General features: G+C 42.9%; 1 protein-coding gene across 1 annotated transcript in view; it reads left to right on the top strand.

Annotated features, from left to right (window-relative positions):
* Positions 1-16898, top strand: part of capn10 (calpain 10) — a 47321-nt gene that overhangs the window by 18248 nt on the left and 12175 nt on the right. Inside the window, exons 6-9 of the mRNA XM_084312257.1 lie at positions 3680-3824; positions 10916-11082; positions 12008-12282; positions 14661-14863. Coding sequence (XP_084168383.1) covers positions 3680-3824; positions 10916-11082; positions 12008-12282; positions 14661-14863 — 790 coding nt within the window. The remainder of the gene's footprint in view (positions 1-3679; positions 3825-10915; positions 11083-12007; positions 12283-14660; positions 14864-16898) is intronic.

Genomic DNA, 16898 nt, shown 5'->3' with positions numbered 1-16898 from the left:
GTTCAGAACCACGTCATTAGTGTTCCGATTGCTCATTGGTCGTTCAGAACCACGTCATTAGTAGGGATGCACTGATCCGATATTTATATCGGATATCGGCCCCCGATATGAGTAAAATAGCTGGATCGGGTATTGAAAAAAAAAAAATTTGCAGTGTGTGGCGACTGTCCAGTACAGTCATCGAGAGACTAAATCGGGGGAAATAATTATACCTGCCAGATGCGCTGCTGCTTGTCATGAAATCGCTGCTCCAGGATACTGCGTTTGGTTAGTTTATTGTAGGGCTGTCCCCGACTAAGGATTTGGATGGTCGACTATGATTGGCCAAAATTTGCCGTTAGTCGACTATTGGTCGACAAAAAAATATATATATATATATAACATTTTTAATATTTTTTAAATATTTTTTTATTTTTTGTATCATTCCATTTGGGCTTAATGTCTGAAGGAGTCGACTGAAGGCTTCTTGCCTTCTTGTCCTCTGCGAAAGCATGCAATTGGTCCACTGATGGATACATCTTGATATTTGTCTAGTCTAGTGTGTTCATTAGATGGGTGAAATCCTCTTTCAGTGCCTCTGTGCCTGTTTTCGTAGGCAGTTAGCCTCTGGAATGCACGCCATTAGCGTTAGCCACGCTTCTAGGCCTCTTTTCTTTTGGAAAGAATGATAAAAAAAAAATTTAAATTAAATAAATAATAAATATATATTTATTTCTTTTTATTATATTCGACTAATCGACTAATAGGGGTCAGCCCTAGTTTATTGAAGTTAAAACAGTTCATATACTAGTATCAAAATAAAGTGAATCGCGGCTCTATTTATCATTGTGTAGCGTGCGGTCAGCAAAATATGACTTCCCCGTTCACCCCCTCACCGCTTTCCATACCTGACTTTTACTCCTACTACCAACCACAACCACGTGACTCCTTTGTGAATGGCATAACCATAACAACCCCTGTCGTCTAAATATATTAGTCTGGGGTGCTCTAGTAGCACACCATGTATCGCGCTGCGTCGCGAAGCGGCCGACCCGGGTTCGACTCCCGGACCCGGCGTCCTTTGCTGAATGTCTTCCCCCCCCCCGCTCTGTCTCCCGTTCTCTCTCTCTGTCTCTGTCTCTCTCTCTCTCTCTCTCTCTCTCTCTCTCTCTCTCTCTCTCTCTCTCTCTCTCTCTCTCTACCGGACTGCCCGGTAGAACAAACAAATAAAAATCTACCAAAAACATAATTTTAAAATAAAAAAAATATACATATTAGTCTATAAAAATAATAATAATTATTATAATAATAATAATAATAATAATAATAATAATAATAATAATAATAATAATAATAATAATAATAATAATAATAATAATAATAATAATAATAATAATAATAATAATAATAGAATATAATAATAAAATAACAATTCAGTACATTTATATCTATGTGTTAATTTGTTACATTTAGTTTCACTAATTTAGGAAAGTAATGTTTTAAGTCGAGCCTGATGTTGCCTCGCACAAAAGAATGATGCCAGTCTCTTCCACACAGTGAGGCACACAGTTTATTAATTGAACAATGGGTATCGGATCGGTACTCGGTGTCGGCCGATACCCAAAGCCCAGGTATCGGTATCAGTATCGGGACTGAAAAGGTCGGATCGGTGCATCCCTAGTTATTAGTGTTGACACTCCGCAGAGCTCCGATTGGTCGTTCAGAACCACGTTATTAGTGTTGACACTCCGCAGAGCTCCGATTGGTCGTTCAGCACCACGTTATTAGTGTTGACACTCCGCAGAGCTCTGATTGGTCATTCAGAACCACGTTATTAGTGTTGACACTCCGCAGAGCTCTGATTGGTCAGCAGCTGCACAGTCCTACACAGAGCAGGGTCGCATCTATTCGAATACCAACCGGTTCATGCTTCCGCGTTCGCGTTTTTTTTGCGAATCCGATTGGCCACTGCCGTTTCTGGTGCGATCTGATTGGCCACTGACGTTTCTGGTCATGTGACATGTGCGCCCGATCGCGTGACGCGCCCATTTCCGCCCTCGACCAGCAGCAAACTACCTAACGCCTAGTTTATCACTGGTTAAGCTTATAGGCGACTCTTTCGAAGTTGGTTAAGGTTAGAGTTTGGAATCAGGGCTGGCGTTCCATCGCCCTGCTCTAAGACAAACTCTAACCTTAACCAACTTCGAAAGAGTCGCCTATAAGCTTAACCGGTGAAAGAACTTGCCGTCACACGATTGGTGCGACCAGAAACATCAGTGGCCAATCAGAGCGCAAAACGCGAACGCGGAAGCATGAACCGGTTGGGTTTCGAATAGACGCGGCCGGGTCAGTAGTACCATGCTCTCAGTGTGATGTGATCGTAAAGGCTGAGACGATATGCCATTTGGAAGAATCGATAAATCGGGACAAAACTATCGATAAATATCGATATTTTTATTAGTATTACTATTTTTTATATATATATATTTTATTATTATTATTTAAACAACTCATTTATGTTTATTTTGCAGCAATTCTTTGTCGTTGACGCCGTCTTTAGTGTTACGGATTTCCCCGTTCAAAACGACCACAGTGATGCTTCTCATGTTACAGTCGCTGGTCTCTGGATGTGATGGAGGAGTGCGCTGCGTGTTGAACGCACGGTGCAGAGTTGCAATTACATTTACATTTACATTTACATTTAGTCATTTAGCTGACGCTTTTATCCAAAGCGACTTACAAGTTCTGTACGACAAGCCATCAGGAAGAGCACAACTCTATCAGCTGAGTAACAATGTTCATCAAAGTGTTGAGTGCTACAGTGTAGGTTAGTTTATTAGGACAAGTGCATGACAGTATGGTTAGTTAGGGTTAGATTTTTTTTTTTTTTTTTTTTTTTTTTTTTTTTTTAATTCAGATAATGGTTGAAGAAGTGAGTCTTTAGTCGACGGCGAAAGATTGGACGTGTTTCGGCTGTCCTAACTGGGGTGGGTAGTTCATTCCACCATTGTGGGGCAAGGACTGAGAATATTCAATTCAACTGAATTTACATGAAATGGGGATGTTTTAACTAAAACATGCCACAAGACCTAGTATTTTAGTATAGTATAGTATTTAAAATATATTTCTTTAAATATATCTTTTTAAATATATTTTTTATTTCTTTTTTTACATATGCAAATATATTGATAATATGTGACGCCCGCCACTTATCGATATCACGCCGTTATCGATAATTATCCATATATATCGATAAGTGGTCTCAGCCTTCATTCTCGGGGCGACAGTGGCTCAGGAGGTAGAGCAGTCGTCTGGGAATCCGGAGGTTCCCGGTTCGATTCCCCGGGCAGCGCGTCGAAGTGTCCTTGAGCAAGGCACTCACTCAACCCCTAATGGACCTGTCTCAAAACCCTGCCCTCTTTTCTTGATCCTCCAATCACAGCTGTCGCTTACCTCTGACTTCCTCGTACAAACAAACTTTGTTTGTACGAGGAAGTCAGAGGTAAGCGACAGCTGTGATTGGAGGATCAAGAAAAGGGGCAGGGTTTGAGACCGGTCTATTGCTCCCGATGAGCAGGTCGGCACCTCCTTGCACGGTCGCCTCCGCCGTCGGTGTGTGAATGAACAAAATTGTAAAGCGCTTTGGATAAAAGCTGCTATATAAAAAAAGCAGCCATTTACCATTCGTCTGTCCCAATAGGTGGCGCCAGTGAGCCGGGTCAGTACCACGCCCTCAGTGTGATGGAGTGGCTGGACCTGAGGACGGCGTCGGGGGGGCAGGTCCGCCTGCTCAGGATCAGGAACCCCTGGGGGAGACCCTACTGGGGGGGGGCCTGGGGAGAGGGGTAGGTGTGTGTGTGTGTGTGTGTGTGTGTGTGTGTGTGTGTAGGTGTGTGTGTGGCAGAGTTCGCACAAGGTCCTTGAAGTGCTTAAAGTGCTTGATTTTTCTTTACTACAAAAAAAAGTCAAGGCCTGGAATTCCTTGAAAACAGCCAATTAAAAGGTGCTTAAAAAGTCCTTGGAATTCAAATCAACCATTCGCATTGAAAGTTCCATGATAAAATTGTTCTGAATCAAGAAATAATATTTTTTTTTAATCTAATGTGTAACTAATTGTTGGAAATTGGTTTTAAGCCATAAATATTTGGTTCAGAAAAAAAAAAAAAGCATTTAAAAGTGAATTGTATGCCATTTTAAAATGAAATTGAATAGTGCTTGGAAAAGTACTTGAAAGTCCTTGAATTTCATTTCGAAATGTCTGTGGGAACCCCGGTGTGTGTGTGTGTGTGTGTGTGTGTTAGCCAGGCCATGTGACAATTTACTCTTATTGTCTTATTATTGTTGTCAGTAACCAGGCGGCCTCTTATGAAGCCGGTCTGATCAGGGTGAACTAGAGATGTCATGTGCTTTTGAAGACTGGTGGCTAGAACCTTGGCATATAGCTTAAGATCGGCTCCACACCATGATCATTTTTATGTTTTTCTATGAAAATGAGAATAATCAATAATGAAAAATGAACATGAACTTTCCGTGCCGGCCGTGTTTTCCTTTTTACCCCCTTGAATGCCACCACCCACTTCAATGATAGCGCTCTCATATTTGTGGACGCATAATCTATGTCTTGAATTATGGCTGTGTCTAATCTGGCCGTCGCTTATCAATGACTTGTTTGCAGTCAACATTGTTTTTTAATCTGTTAATTTCCGTTTTATACCATTTTGAAAATCGCTAGTTTTTTTTAAGTTTCAGGAAAATATAAAGATTCCGTGATAATCGCCCTTTACTGGAATATTCTGGAATACACAAAAAACGTTGTCATTTTTCGGCCTATTTATGAATAGTTTTCAAATAAACGCTAGATTATCGATAGTATATGTGTACTTATGCACGCTAGAGAAGCGAGCTGAAAAATCGAATCTCTCATTTCCTGATCAGCACACACACACACACACACATAGGGCCCACGTTGATATCTCTGTGAAAACAGCTCTGATTATCCCAAGACTGGTAAAATAGATTCCTTACCTCAGATCAGATGTTCTCCAAAAAGATTATTCCAATTCCTGATCGCCATTCCAAATATCGATCGCGTTTATTGATCCAACGCTGCATACTGGAAATATGTATTCCACGCTATTCTGATGGTCCACAATGAGTCCGATGGGCTCGGATTACTTGCCTGAGAAGTAAAATGTGGATTCCAGATTTTTCTTTTCTCATCCATTTTCATTGAGTCCGTTCCAAAAGGGTGCATTACCATCCGGGAGATGATAGGGGGCGGTATTTTCCCAATGGAGCTCAGAGAGACTGCAGCACTAACATGATACTAGATTGATGAAATATGAATTCAAATCGCTAATAAAAAAAATACGCTATATCGCGTCGTTGGCAATAAACGGTCGGCATGAACAAACGACATATAGCGTCGTTGGCATTGAAAGTGTTAATATTGTGAATCATATCACAATTGCAATATCAGTCAAAATGATCACAATTAGATATTTGATCGTGTGAGTATTTAAAGTGTGCGTGTGCATGTTTAAGCTACAGTGTGTAAGTTTCATCATGGTTGTTTGTTGTATATTTTGGTTTAACTGGGCCCTATTCCCCATACCTGGTTCAACTAAGTCGATCAAAAGTCCCATTATCCAGATTCAATTAACCCAATGTTTGAATCCAGGCTTTCCCTGTTCCTCGAAGGCTGATTCAGTCTTGTTAATTCGAACCAGACTTGATACTCAGGATAATTGCGCGCGGCCGCCTCACCTGAAAAGACTGCAGGTGTCGATCGCCGAAATCCTGATTTTCTAACGCATTGATTGATTGATTGAAAACTTTATTAACAGATTGCAGAATGGGTACAATACAGTACGGCTCAATAGCCTTGCCGACAAGTTAAATGCATAATCTATAGGCTAATTTTAAATCCCTCATTACCCCAATCAATCAGATTATATTTCTTTAAATGTGCCTGCTGGCAGTAGGCTTAATGGAATGAATAATCAAATGAGATCTGGCTAGCGATAATAATTAGTTCAATTCTTTCAGAATAAGTAGATAAAAACAAGCCCAAAGAGTATCTAATTGATACGAATTATATTATGAGGATATCTGTACTGTATGCGCTCGGCTTAGGTATCATGTACAGTATTATATAAATACAACGTTTTTAAGGCGCGACCCCCGAATTAACGTGTCAGAGAGGCTTGGAGGGAGGCTATACAGTTTCACTATTAATCAGGTTTTAATCTGTTTCGGACATCATCCATACATGCATTGAATTGATTAACCTTTGGTTTATACCAGTGACACCTCATGTTCATCATCAGATAACAGTGCTTGAACAGATAAATGCATTTTCTCAAATTCATTCATCAAAACGTCAAAGGCTCATTCAATTTATCAAGTCACGTCACGTCATCAAATCCGTCAAACAGCGCATCTCCTCATATATTTTAAACCCAGTTACAATATCACAATAACGTGTGAGTGACAGTGATACAATTCAACAATCCACAGATTCAGATTCCTTGTAATTCATATCCACAATCCACGCATATAAAGACGCTTAAATTTATGCTTGAATGAAACACAATTCGGGCGCTCCGCCGCAGATACATCCACAGCGAAGAATATGAAACTAATCAGAGCCAAACGCCCGATAGGTTTCATTCATTAAAAATATCCCAGCGGGATTCACATTTGCAATGCTCCGTTATTAACACATTGGTTGCCAGCCGGATATGACGATTTATCGCTTGGATGCCACCACATTAATCAATGGGAGGACGAGCACATTTGCGAGCGATTAAACTATATCTTAAATTATGGCTATGTGTCTAATACACCCGTCGCTTATCAATGACTTGCTTGCAGTCAACATGTACGAAGCGGATTGTTTTTTCATCAGTACATTTCCGTTTTATACCGTTTTGAATACGAGTATAGTTTTGGAGATTTCTAGAAAGAAAAAAAGATTCAAGTTCAAGTTCAAGTTCAAGTTCTTTAATAGTTGTCATACAGAAGTACAGAATACTTTCATACAAAATGCTTCTTACTGTTACGCTCCAGAGACTGTGCTAGACAAGATAGTATCAAATAACATAATAACATAATATAGCATGAATTTAGAAGAAGAAAATGAGGTCACAGTGTTCGGTATAGACATATGTACAATGTTCTGAGTTACCATATAATATACAATACACAATACTATGCAGTGTACTAATGTACAGTACTATCTAGTGCAAAGCAGAAATGGGATGAGGTACAATTTTAGGTACAATTTACAGTAAGGTGTACGAGTTGTAGTGCAATCCTTCATCCATAAATATAAAGTGTGGGGAGTGGGTGCTACAGTGTGTTTGTTTAAAGTGGGTGTGTGCTATAAAGTGTGTGGAGTGGGTGCTACAGTGTGTTTGTTTAAAGTGAGTGTGTGCGTGTGGATGTGTGTGCTATGTGCGTTTGGTGGTTGTTGTTGTGTAGTGTTCATTCATTGTTCGTTTAGCAGCCTGATGGCCTGGGGATAGAAGCTACTTCTGAGTCTTTCTGTGCTCGCCTTGAGACTCCGGTATCGCTTGCCTGACCGCAGCAGTTCAAAGAGGCAGTTGTTCGGGTGACTGGAGTCTTTAATGATTCTCTTAGCCTTGCCCTTGCAACGCTTGTAGTAAATGTTCTGGAGGGTGGGGAGCCCCCCTCCAATTGTGCGTTCGGCTGCACGTGTCACTCTTTGTAGTCTGCTTCGGTCTTTTGCAGTGCTATTCCCAAACCAGGAGGTGATGTTGCCGGTCAAGATGCTCTCTATTGTACATGAGTAGAAGTTCTTAAGGATCTTCTGGCTGACTTGGAACTTCCTTAGGCGCCTGAGGAAGTAGAGGCGTTGTCGTGCCTTCTTCACCACACTGTTAATGTGTGTGGTCCATGTCAAGTCCTCGGATATGTAGGCTCCGAGGTACTTGAAGCTGTTGACTCTCTCAACCGGTGCCCCGTCGATGCTGAGGGGGCTGTAGTCCTTGACCCCCGACCTCCTGAAGTCCACAATCATCTCCTTTGTTTTGCTGACGTTCAGGGAGAGGCTGTTTTCCTGGCACCATCCCGCCAGGACCTTGACCTCTTCCAGGTAGGCCCTCTCGTCGTTGGCAGAGATCAGGCCCACCACCACTGTGTCGTCAGCAAATTTGACGATTGTATTGCTACTCCGCTGAGCCACACAGTCGTGTGTGTACAGGGAGTAGAGGAGGGGACTCAGAACACAGCCCTGGGGGGCCCCTATGTTGAGGGTGATGGATGAGGAGGTGCAGTTGCCTGCTCTCACCACCTGGGGTCTGCCAGTCAGGAAGTCCAAGACCCACTGGCAGAGGTCATAGCCCAAGCCCAGGTCCCTGAGCTTGGCTATGAGTATGGAGGGGACTATGGTATTGAATGCCGAGCTGTAGTCGATGAATAGCATTCTCACATAGTTCCCCTGCCACTTGTCCAGGTGTGATGCTGCTGTGTGCAGCACATGGGATATGGCGTCCTCCGTGGACCGGTTGGGGCGGTATGCAAATTGCAGGGGGTCCATGTTGATGGGGAGGGAGGAGCAGATGTAGCCCTTTACTAGCTTCTCAAAGCACTTCATGGCTATGGAGGTGAGAGCTACAGGGCGGTAGTCGTTGAGGCAAGCAGGCTTGGATTTTTTGGGTACAGGGATAATAGTGGACTTCTTCAGGCAGGTGGGGATGACAGCCTGTTCTAAGGACAGGTTAAATATGTCAGTGAATACTGGGGCCAGTTGGTCGGCACAGACTTTTAGGACGCGGCCGGGGATGCCGTCCGGACCTGCTGCCTTCCTGATATTCACTTTTTTAAAGGTCCGCCTCACCTCATGCTCTGTTACCCTGAACACTGCGCCTCCATCAGCAGCCGACCCCCCCCCCCCCATTGCCGAGGCTTGTGAGCTGGTGTTGTTATTACCAGCATCAAACCTCGCATAGAAGGTATTGAGGTCGTTTGCTAAGGAGATGTCACTGTTCAGTTTGAGGGAGGCGCCTTTGTAGTCTGTCATCGTTTTGAGCCCCTGCCACATAGCTCTAGAGTCAGCTTGTTCAAACTGGAGTTCAATTCCACGAAAATAGCCATTTACTGGAATACACAAAACATGTTGTCATTTTCCGGCTGATTTATTAATCGTTTTCAAATAAACGCTAGATTATCGAGAGTATTTGTGTTCTTATGCACGATACAAAAGCGGACTGAAAAATCATTTATTCATGCCGCGCTCAGCGCCTAACGCCACACACACACATACACACACACACGTTGTGAATGCTGTGAAAAATAACTCTGATTAACCCAAAACTGGTAACATAGATTCATTATCTCAGATCAGATGTTCTGCAAAAAGATTAATCCAATTCCTGATCGCCATTCCAAATATTGACCGCGTTTATTGATCCACCGTTATAGTCCGAAACGCATAATCGAAAGCTGCTCCGAGCCTCGCCAGTGAATCTGGTAACAGACACTGCTTGCCAGAGATGGGGAAACCCTGGACCGGAGTTTTTCTCTGATGCACTTTTTCACTCAATCCAATCCAATGATGTGCAATACCATCCGGGAGACGACAGGGGGCGGTATTTGCCCTTTTCGAGCTCAGAGCCATTCCCAATGATAACGGCAGGCTGGATGGATGAAAAATGAATGGATATCGCTAATAAAAGAAATAACGATTAAATAACGAGAAATCTTGTTATTGGCAACCAACGCATGTCGGCCAATAACAAGAAATCTCGTTGTTGGCAACCAATGTGTTAAAATAACCACATTGTGTGTGTCCCGATTGCGAGCGCCGTATCCGTATAACTATGATGTGCATTACTTAGGACAAAGTAAATATGATTTATTATCAGCCTTTTAGGTATATTATTTTTAGCGCTGTCAATCGATTAAAATATTTAATCGTGATTAATCGCATGATTGTCCATAGTTAACTCGCAATTAATCGCATATATATTTTTTTCTACCTTAAACGGATTTTTTTCAAGTTCCAAGTTTTAATACTCTTATCAACATGAGAGTCAACAAATGCTTGCTTTATGCAGCCATTTAACACAAAAGGATGACCCTCATGCATTGCAAATTTGCATCAAATTCAAAACAGAGTGATGCACAAAATAACTTAAAAGAAAATAATAATTTAAAACAATGAATAAAGTGTGCATGAAATAATAGGGGAAAGAAAACGTTAGGAACTTGTTACATTCACCCACACAAGGGCTGAGTAATCACCCTCTCTCTCTCTCTCTCACACACTCTCCCAGCTCTCTTTCTCTATTGCCCCTTCCTCATCTCTCTCACCCCCCTCTCTCTCTATATATATCTCACACACACACACTTCAGAAACAAACATAGTATCAATGAGAGCATCAATAATACACCTGAGTGAAAAAAATAAAAGTAAAAAAAATAAAAAAATAAATCCTTAAAAGTTAATCGTGAGTAAAAAAAATAGTGGCGTTAATAGAATCGGGCGTTAATGCCGCGTTAACTTTGACAGCCTTAATTATTTTACATTTCAAAAGCCCCCTCTAGAAAAACGAAGCACAAAAACATAATTCAGAATGGTATAAAACTGTGAGGATTATTTCAGGAAGGGAGCTGGCATTTCTTTACGAGGGCGTGGCCATGCAGGTTATCCAGCTAACTGAACTTAACCCTGCGCTGGAGCGGGTTCAAACCTTTTGATCTGTTGCCATAGTGATTTCGAAAAAAAACGCGCGTCGGGGAACTTAAGTTGGCTGAAAATTATCCGGCTAACTCAGTTAGCCAGGTATGAGGAACAGGGCCCTGGTTCTACAGAGTTGTTTATGTTTCTGTCTTGTAGTTATGTCATGTATAGCTGTGTACTGACCCCCCACCCACCCGCCCGCCCCCTCTCTCTCTCTACTACACACAGTGGAGCGGGCTGGAGTTCTGTCGACCCGGCCTGTGCGTCGGACCTGCTGGCCAGGACGGAGGACGGTGAGTTCTGGTTGGACGAGACGGAGTTCCTGGCCCAGTTCGACGACGTCACGGTGGGCTACCCCATCGACGAGGAGGGCCACCTCCAGAGCGTCTACACCGGTAACTCTCCTGTCTCCACTATTATTTTCAAGAATCAAGAACCAAGAGGTTTATTTGTCACATACATACCAGGGCATACAGTGAAATGCGGGTGGTCATGCCCCCATTGATTGTGCAAAATACAATAATAAAAATAGGCATAGAAAAAAATAAACATCGGAAAAATAAAATAGGGGCGGCTACGTGGTGCAGTGGGCAAGGCGCTCACCACGAATACTGGAGACTGGGCTCGGAACAGGTTCGCCTCCCTGTTCGAGCCCAGCGCTCCACATTTGCTTTCAGTTTAGCTGGTCGTCCGTACTAATACACATTGGCAGTATTAGGGGGAGGGAAACTGATGGGTGGGGATCGGGCGTTGTGGACAGCGACTCCTACAGGTCGGTTGGTGCGCCTGCGCAGTAGAATCATGAAGCGATGGGGGCGGCGCCCCTACAAAGCGCAGACCCCTGACGCTGAAAGAACGAGCCGCGCAGGTGGAAAGATGCGACTGCTGTTACCTCGAGTATCGGAGGGGACTCGTGCTATGTATGACTTAGTCCACATTGCAGCCGGCTTGTGGGAGGCATGAAACAGCGTTCAAAGACAGGGGAGGGTTGAATTGAATGATACGAAATTGGGATGGGAGACAAATTTAAAATGGGAGAAAAAGTGGATAAAAAAAAATAATAATAAATAAAAATAGGTAAGACAAGATATGCATGGTAAAAAAAGACATGCCAAGTTCCTGAGAAACTGGTTCCTATATACACTACTATACAATATACAATTTAAACTCTTAATGTATCTAAACTATACTATTAGTACCTCCTTCCTTTAAAGTGACTTTCTATTTTTTATAAAGTGAAATTGTCACTTTTTTTAAGATATTTTTTTAGGGATTTTTTTTTTTTTATACCTAAAACCTTCTCCTCTCGCTATCCAATAGGAAACCTGCTGACTCAGCGCCACCAGCTGGGCGGCCGGTGGAGGGGCCACTCCGCCGGCGGGTGCCGTAACAGCAGTAGCTACGGCAACAACCCCAAGTTCTGGCTCAAGGTGTGCGAGCAGGGGGAGGCGCTGGTGTCCCTGCTGCAGCACCGCAGCAGGCACAGGAACATACGGCAGTACACGCAGTCGCCACCGGGGGGCAGCGCCAACACACAGCAGCAGCAGCAGCACCACCACCAGCACTTCCAGGCGATCGCTCTTCACTTGTGGAAGGTTTGTATTTTTATTAACCCTTTCACTGCCACACGACAGAAGGTTAACCCTTTACTATCACACAACCGACGGCGATGCTCCATCATTAGCTCCGCCGATGCGGAGCTAATGATGCTAATGATGGAGCATCGCCGTCGGTTGTGTGATAGTAAAGGGCTAACCTTCTGTATTGTCACAGTGAAAGGGTTAACCGGCTGTCGTGTGGCAGTGAAAGGGTTAATCACGGCTTCTTAGGAAAGCAGTGTGCCCCATCTTATACCACTCTCTGCCAGCGCTGTAACCCTATGGAGTGGCTCACCTTCTTTGCAGGGCTATAACTTTTTAAATATTATAGCTATATCGACATTATTACTATGGCCCATTCATTCAACATCTGGCATCTATCGTTCCGGAGGTGGGAATGTTAATTAATACATTGTCGTGTTAGTACCGTCGAGAATATAAGTATTGTTTTTAGACTGTATAGCAGTAATTCCTAGAACGCGCGGTATAGGCCCCGACGCGTATTATACATTATCGATTGGTGTTTCGTTCCTATACACGCTATATTAAAAAATTCAAATGCATATGATCGCTATACATTATGCTCCATCATGCGTGAAGGAAAGGGGGGGGGGGGGGTCGTTTATGATTCCTTGATTGTCACTAACGGCTTTCTTTAGTACGACACCATACGTTGATCAGATAGATTGCAATGAAATAAATGGACAATCGAGCTGGAAATAACGTTAGATTCCTCTTACCTGTGGCCGATGCATCTGGAGATTTTTTTTTTCCAATTATTTGACGTCGATCTGCTAGATCCATTTTCCATTTGTATGACGCAATAAACGCCGAAAGCATATTGATTCTTGCGTCTCGAAAGCGATCCCATGCACTATCTTGATCCACGTTACAAGATATCTCTGCCGGAGCTTTCCCCCCCCCCCGATGCACAGAGTGCCACTTCCGGTTTAGAGTGGAGTGCAACTCGCCCTGAAATCCACCAGGCGGCGGTATTGAGGCGTTGCAATATCAGACGGGGTCCAGCTGGCTCCCGGAGCCTTCCTGGATGAATTATGAATGCCAATAGCGAATGAAGGAAATAACGATCATAAAAACGAGTTTACTCGTCGTTGGCGCACAACGATTGGCGGGCAATAACGAGTGAACTCGTCTTTTGGCGCAAGATGTGTTAACACTTTAACTGCCGAAAACGCCGGAACTCGTCATTCCCCGCCATGCTCAAGTTGCCGAGGACGCCGTAATTCGTCTTTGATATCAATATTTCAAAAATCTGTGATCGAAATCATATTTCCCCTCCGCAGCCTTGACACACAGTGCTGATCTCCTCTCAACCCTCTAGCGGTTCAAGAGCGCCATCTGGTGGCCGATCGGCAGATCGAAACCGGATGTCAACCTTTGAACCGGCAGGACTCACTCCATATGGGGTCCGGGCACTCGCTAATGTTAGAGAGACTCAGTCTTCACACAGTGAACTTCGATCGGTGGAAATAACTCGAAAAAACAACATGATTTGGACGTATATACTATTATACAACCTGGAAATAGATCGGGTATTTCGACATCCCATAATGGAAAAAATTCTGTTCCACGCTCATCTGCCAGCGGCGCGAGGAAGCCACGGTAAGATTCAGCGTTATTTTCTAACGTCTTCTATACTAACTGCTATGATGAACATATGACCCACATTAGATGAATGGTATAACGTTGCCCACGGAATTATAAACGCTCCCTCGCCCATCCGGTCAACATCAGATGACGTGTAGTAACTTCTAGAACCACGTCCAGTTGAAATTTTTTATCTCGCACAGATTCCTACCAAACTGTATTTGATCATCAATATAATGCATTTGGGGCTATAAATCACGTTCTGGAGAAAGCTGCAGAAAGAGATGAAAACATACTTATACTTTAGACCATATTTTAGTATGAATATGTGAATGAAAAAGTTTAACGTTGCTACACCCTGAACAATGGATATAGGACATTGAATGGGCCCTAATAATGGCAATCTAGCAATAGAATTTAAAAAGTTATAGCCCTGCAAAGAAGGGGAACTTCTCCATGTTAAATAGAGCTGGCAAGGGATGGTATATCATGAATTTAACCATGGCAATCAAAGTGTTAACATTGAAAACAACATCAAATAAATAAATAATATCAGTATCCATAAAATGTAGTACAAAAGAAAAAGAAAACGACAGCTTAGAATCCAGAAGATTGACAATAGTCACATCCCCTTTCCTCTTTCTGGTAATTTGCTAATATAATTCCTTTTCAAATGAAATATAGTGCTTGGAAAAGTACTTGAAAGTCCTTGAATTTCATTTTGCAATGTCTGTGGGAACGCCCCCGGTGCTTTTGCCCGGCGCTAGGTGGAGAAGAGGCGCTGGAACCTGGGCCGCACGCTGAACAAGCCCCCCTGTGCCTCCACCCACTGCCACGCCTACGAGAGGGAGGTGGTGCTGCGGGCGCACCTGGAGCCCGGGGGCTACCTGCTGATCCCCAGCACCTTCCTGCAGGGGGCGGAGACCGGCTTCCTCATCAGGCTCTTCTCCTCCTCGTCCATGGCCCTCAGGTGTGGAGAGAACCAGGGGTGTAAAGACATACTGGATTATAGCAATACATGTCAAATATCATGCATCTGCTGCTAATATACTTGGTTCAGTCTCGGTTTCTGTTCTGAGTGACACCTAGTGCTCGTTGCCACGGTAATCGATGCCAAAATCACTAAGTCAAATGCAGGGGTGTAAAGTACTTGAGTAATTGTACTTCGTTACAATACTTAAAGGACGACTCCACTTTTTTTGGAAATTAGCTTATTTAACATCTTCCCTGGAGTTAGACAAGAAGATGCATACCTTTTTTGTCTCTGTGCGTGCATTTTAGCTTTGGGAATAGACGCTCCGTTAGCATAGCTTAGCTTCATCACTGGAAGTGGGGGAGGACAGTAGCCTTACAGTGCCTTACAGTGTATTGCAAGGTCTGACATTGACCAAACTTGATATGCATGACCTTGGTGGGCTCTAGGTCAACTCCTGAAAAGGGGGTCAATGTCAGACCTTGCAATCAAAAGTTAGGGGGCGCACTGAAATTATGGCAAGGGTTATTAGCCCCCTAACTTTGATTGCAAAGTCTGACATTGACCCCCTTTTCAGGAGTTGACCTAGAGCCCACCAAGGTCATGCATATCAAGTTTGGTCAATGTCAGACCTTGCAATACACTGTAAGGCACTGTAAGGCTACTGTCCTCCCCCACTTCCAGTGATGAAGCTAAGCTATGCTAACGGAGCGTCTATTCCCAAAGCTAAAATGCACGCACAGAGACAAAAAAGGTATGCATCTTCTTGTCTAACTCCAGGGAAGATGTTAAATAAGCTAATTTCCAAAAAAAGTGGAGTCGTCCTTTAAGTACTGTTTTTGTTGATTTGTACTTTACTCGAGTATTATTATATAACATACTTTTTACTCCTTACATTTAAAATGCAGACCTACAAAGTACAAAGTACAAATCTTGCAGGTCCAACTATTTTAATTAGTATATTTGTTTCTCTGGCCGTATCTAACGTTAACGTTATTAATCCTGCGGCCGCACTTTATTTAAAAACAGCCAATCAAATCCCCATCAATGGAAAATGAACCCGCCCATACCCATGCTGATTGGTCCTTGTGCAAGACTAGAAAGCAGGGATCTTTGATTAAACACCTGCTATCAGAAGAATAGACTGTCAGAGTGACGAGCTACAGAAGACGGCGAGTGATAGTACGAGTGATGAAGAGGACGAAACGGAACATGTCATTGCCCCGGAATAAAACATTTGTTTTTTCTTTTACTTTTTAGTACTTAAGTTAAAGTACATTTAAAAGTAGAAACTTTTTTACTTTTACTCACATGTACAGCAAGCCAACTTCAGAGTCGCCTGCTACAAAAGAGCAGAACAGCCAATATTCAAGAGGCCCAAAGCCTATGATCAAAGTATGGACTGGGAAAAACAATGGATGAGGAGGTGTTAGAGCCTGTCTGGACGGTTGGACCCATCCTCCGTCCTTCTCTTGTTGAGGTACTGGCCCAGAAAGTGGAGTAAGAAGAGCAAGAAGCTTTTGATAAGGAGGCAGATTATGCAAAAAATAACATGGATGAGGAGGATGGAGAGTACGAGTGTGATGAGGTGGAGGAAGAGATGGAGATCGAAGAGATAGACTTTGACAATTGCTTTAGTGATGATGATGATTAGTAGTTTAGGGCACAAAATACAAATAGAAAAAAATACTTGAATGTTGTGTCAACAAAGAAGATATCCAGAACAGAGGACGTATTTACCGTATTACATACATGTAGACCTACGTAAGAAATGGCATTGAAAGCAGCACTCTTGTATATAAGCATGCCAGAGATATATGTGACCACTTCAGAAATTGTATTGCTATCTTTAACCCTCAAAACATGAGTCCACATCTTTTTTTGTTCAGTCATCTACAATATGATGTGTCTTTATTGGTAAAAATGCTTTATTCTTTGTAAAGGTGCCACTAATTTGCATACTAGCTCGCCACAAACAGGTGATCATTCTGGCAATAGTTTTATTATTATTTTTGACCCTCAAAATGTGGGT

Source organism: Notolepis coatsorum, assembly GCF_963971535.1.
Source record: "Notolepis coatsorum genome assembly, chromosome: 4".
NCBI classification, from domain to species: Eukaryota; Metazoa; Chordata; class Actinopteri; order Aulopiformes; family Paralepididae; genus Notolepis; species Notolepis coatsorum.
This window is presented reverse-complemented; position numbering and strand designations above follow the sequence as displayed.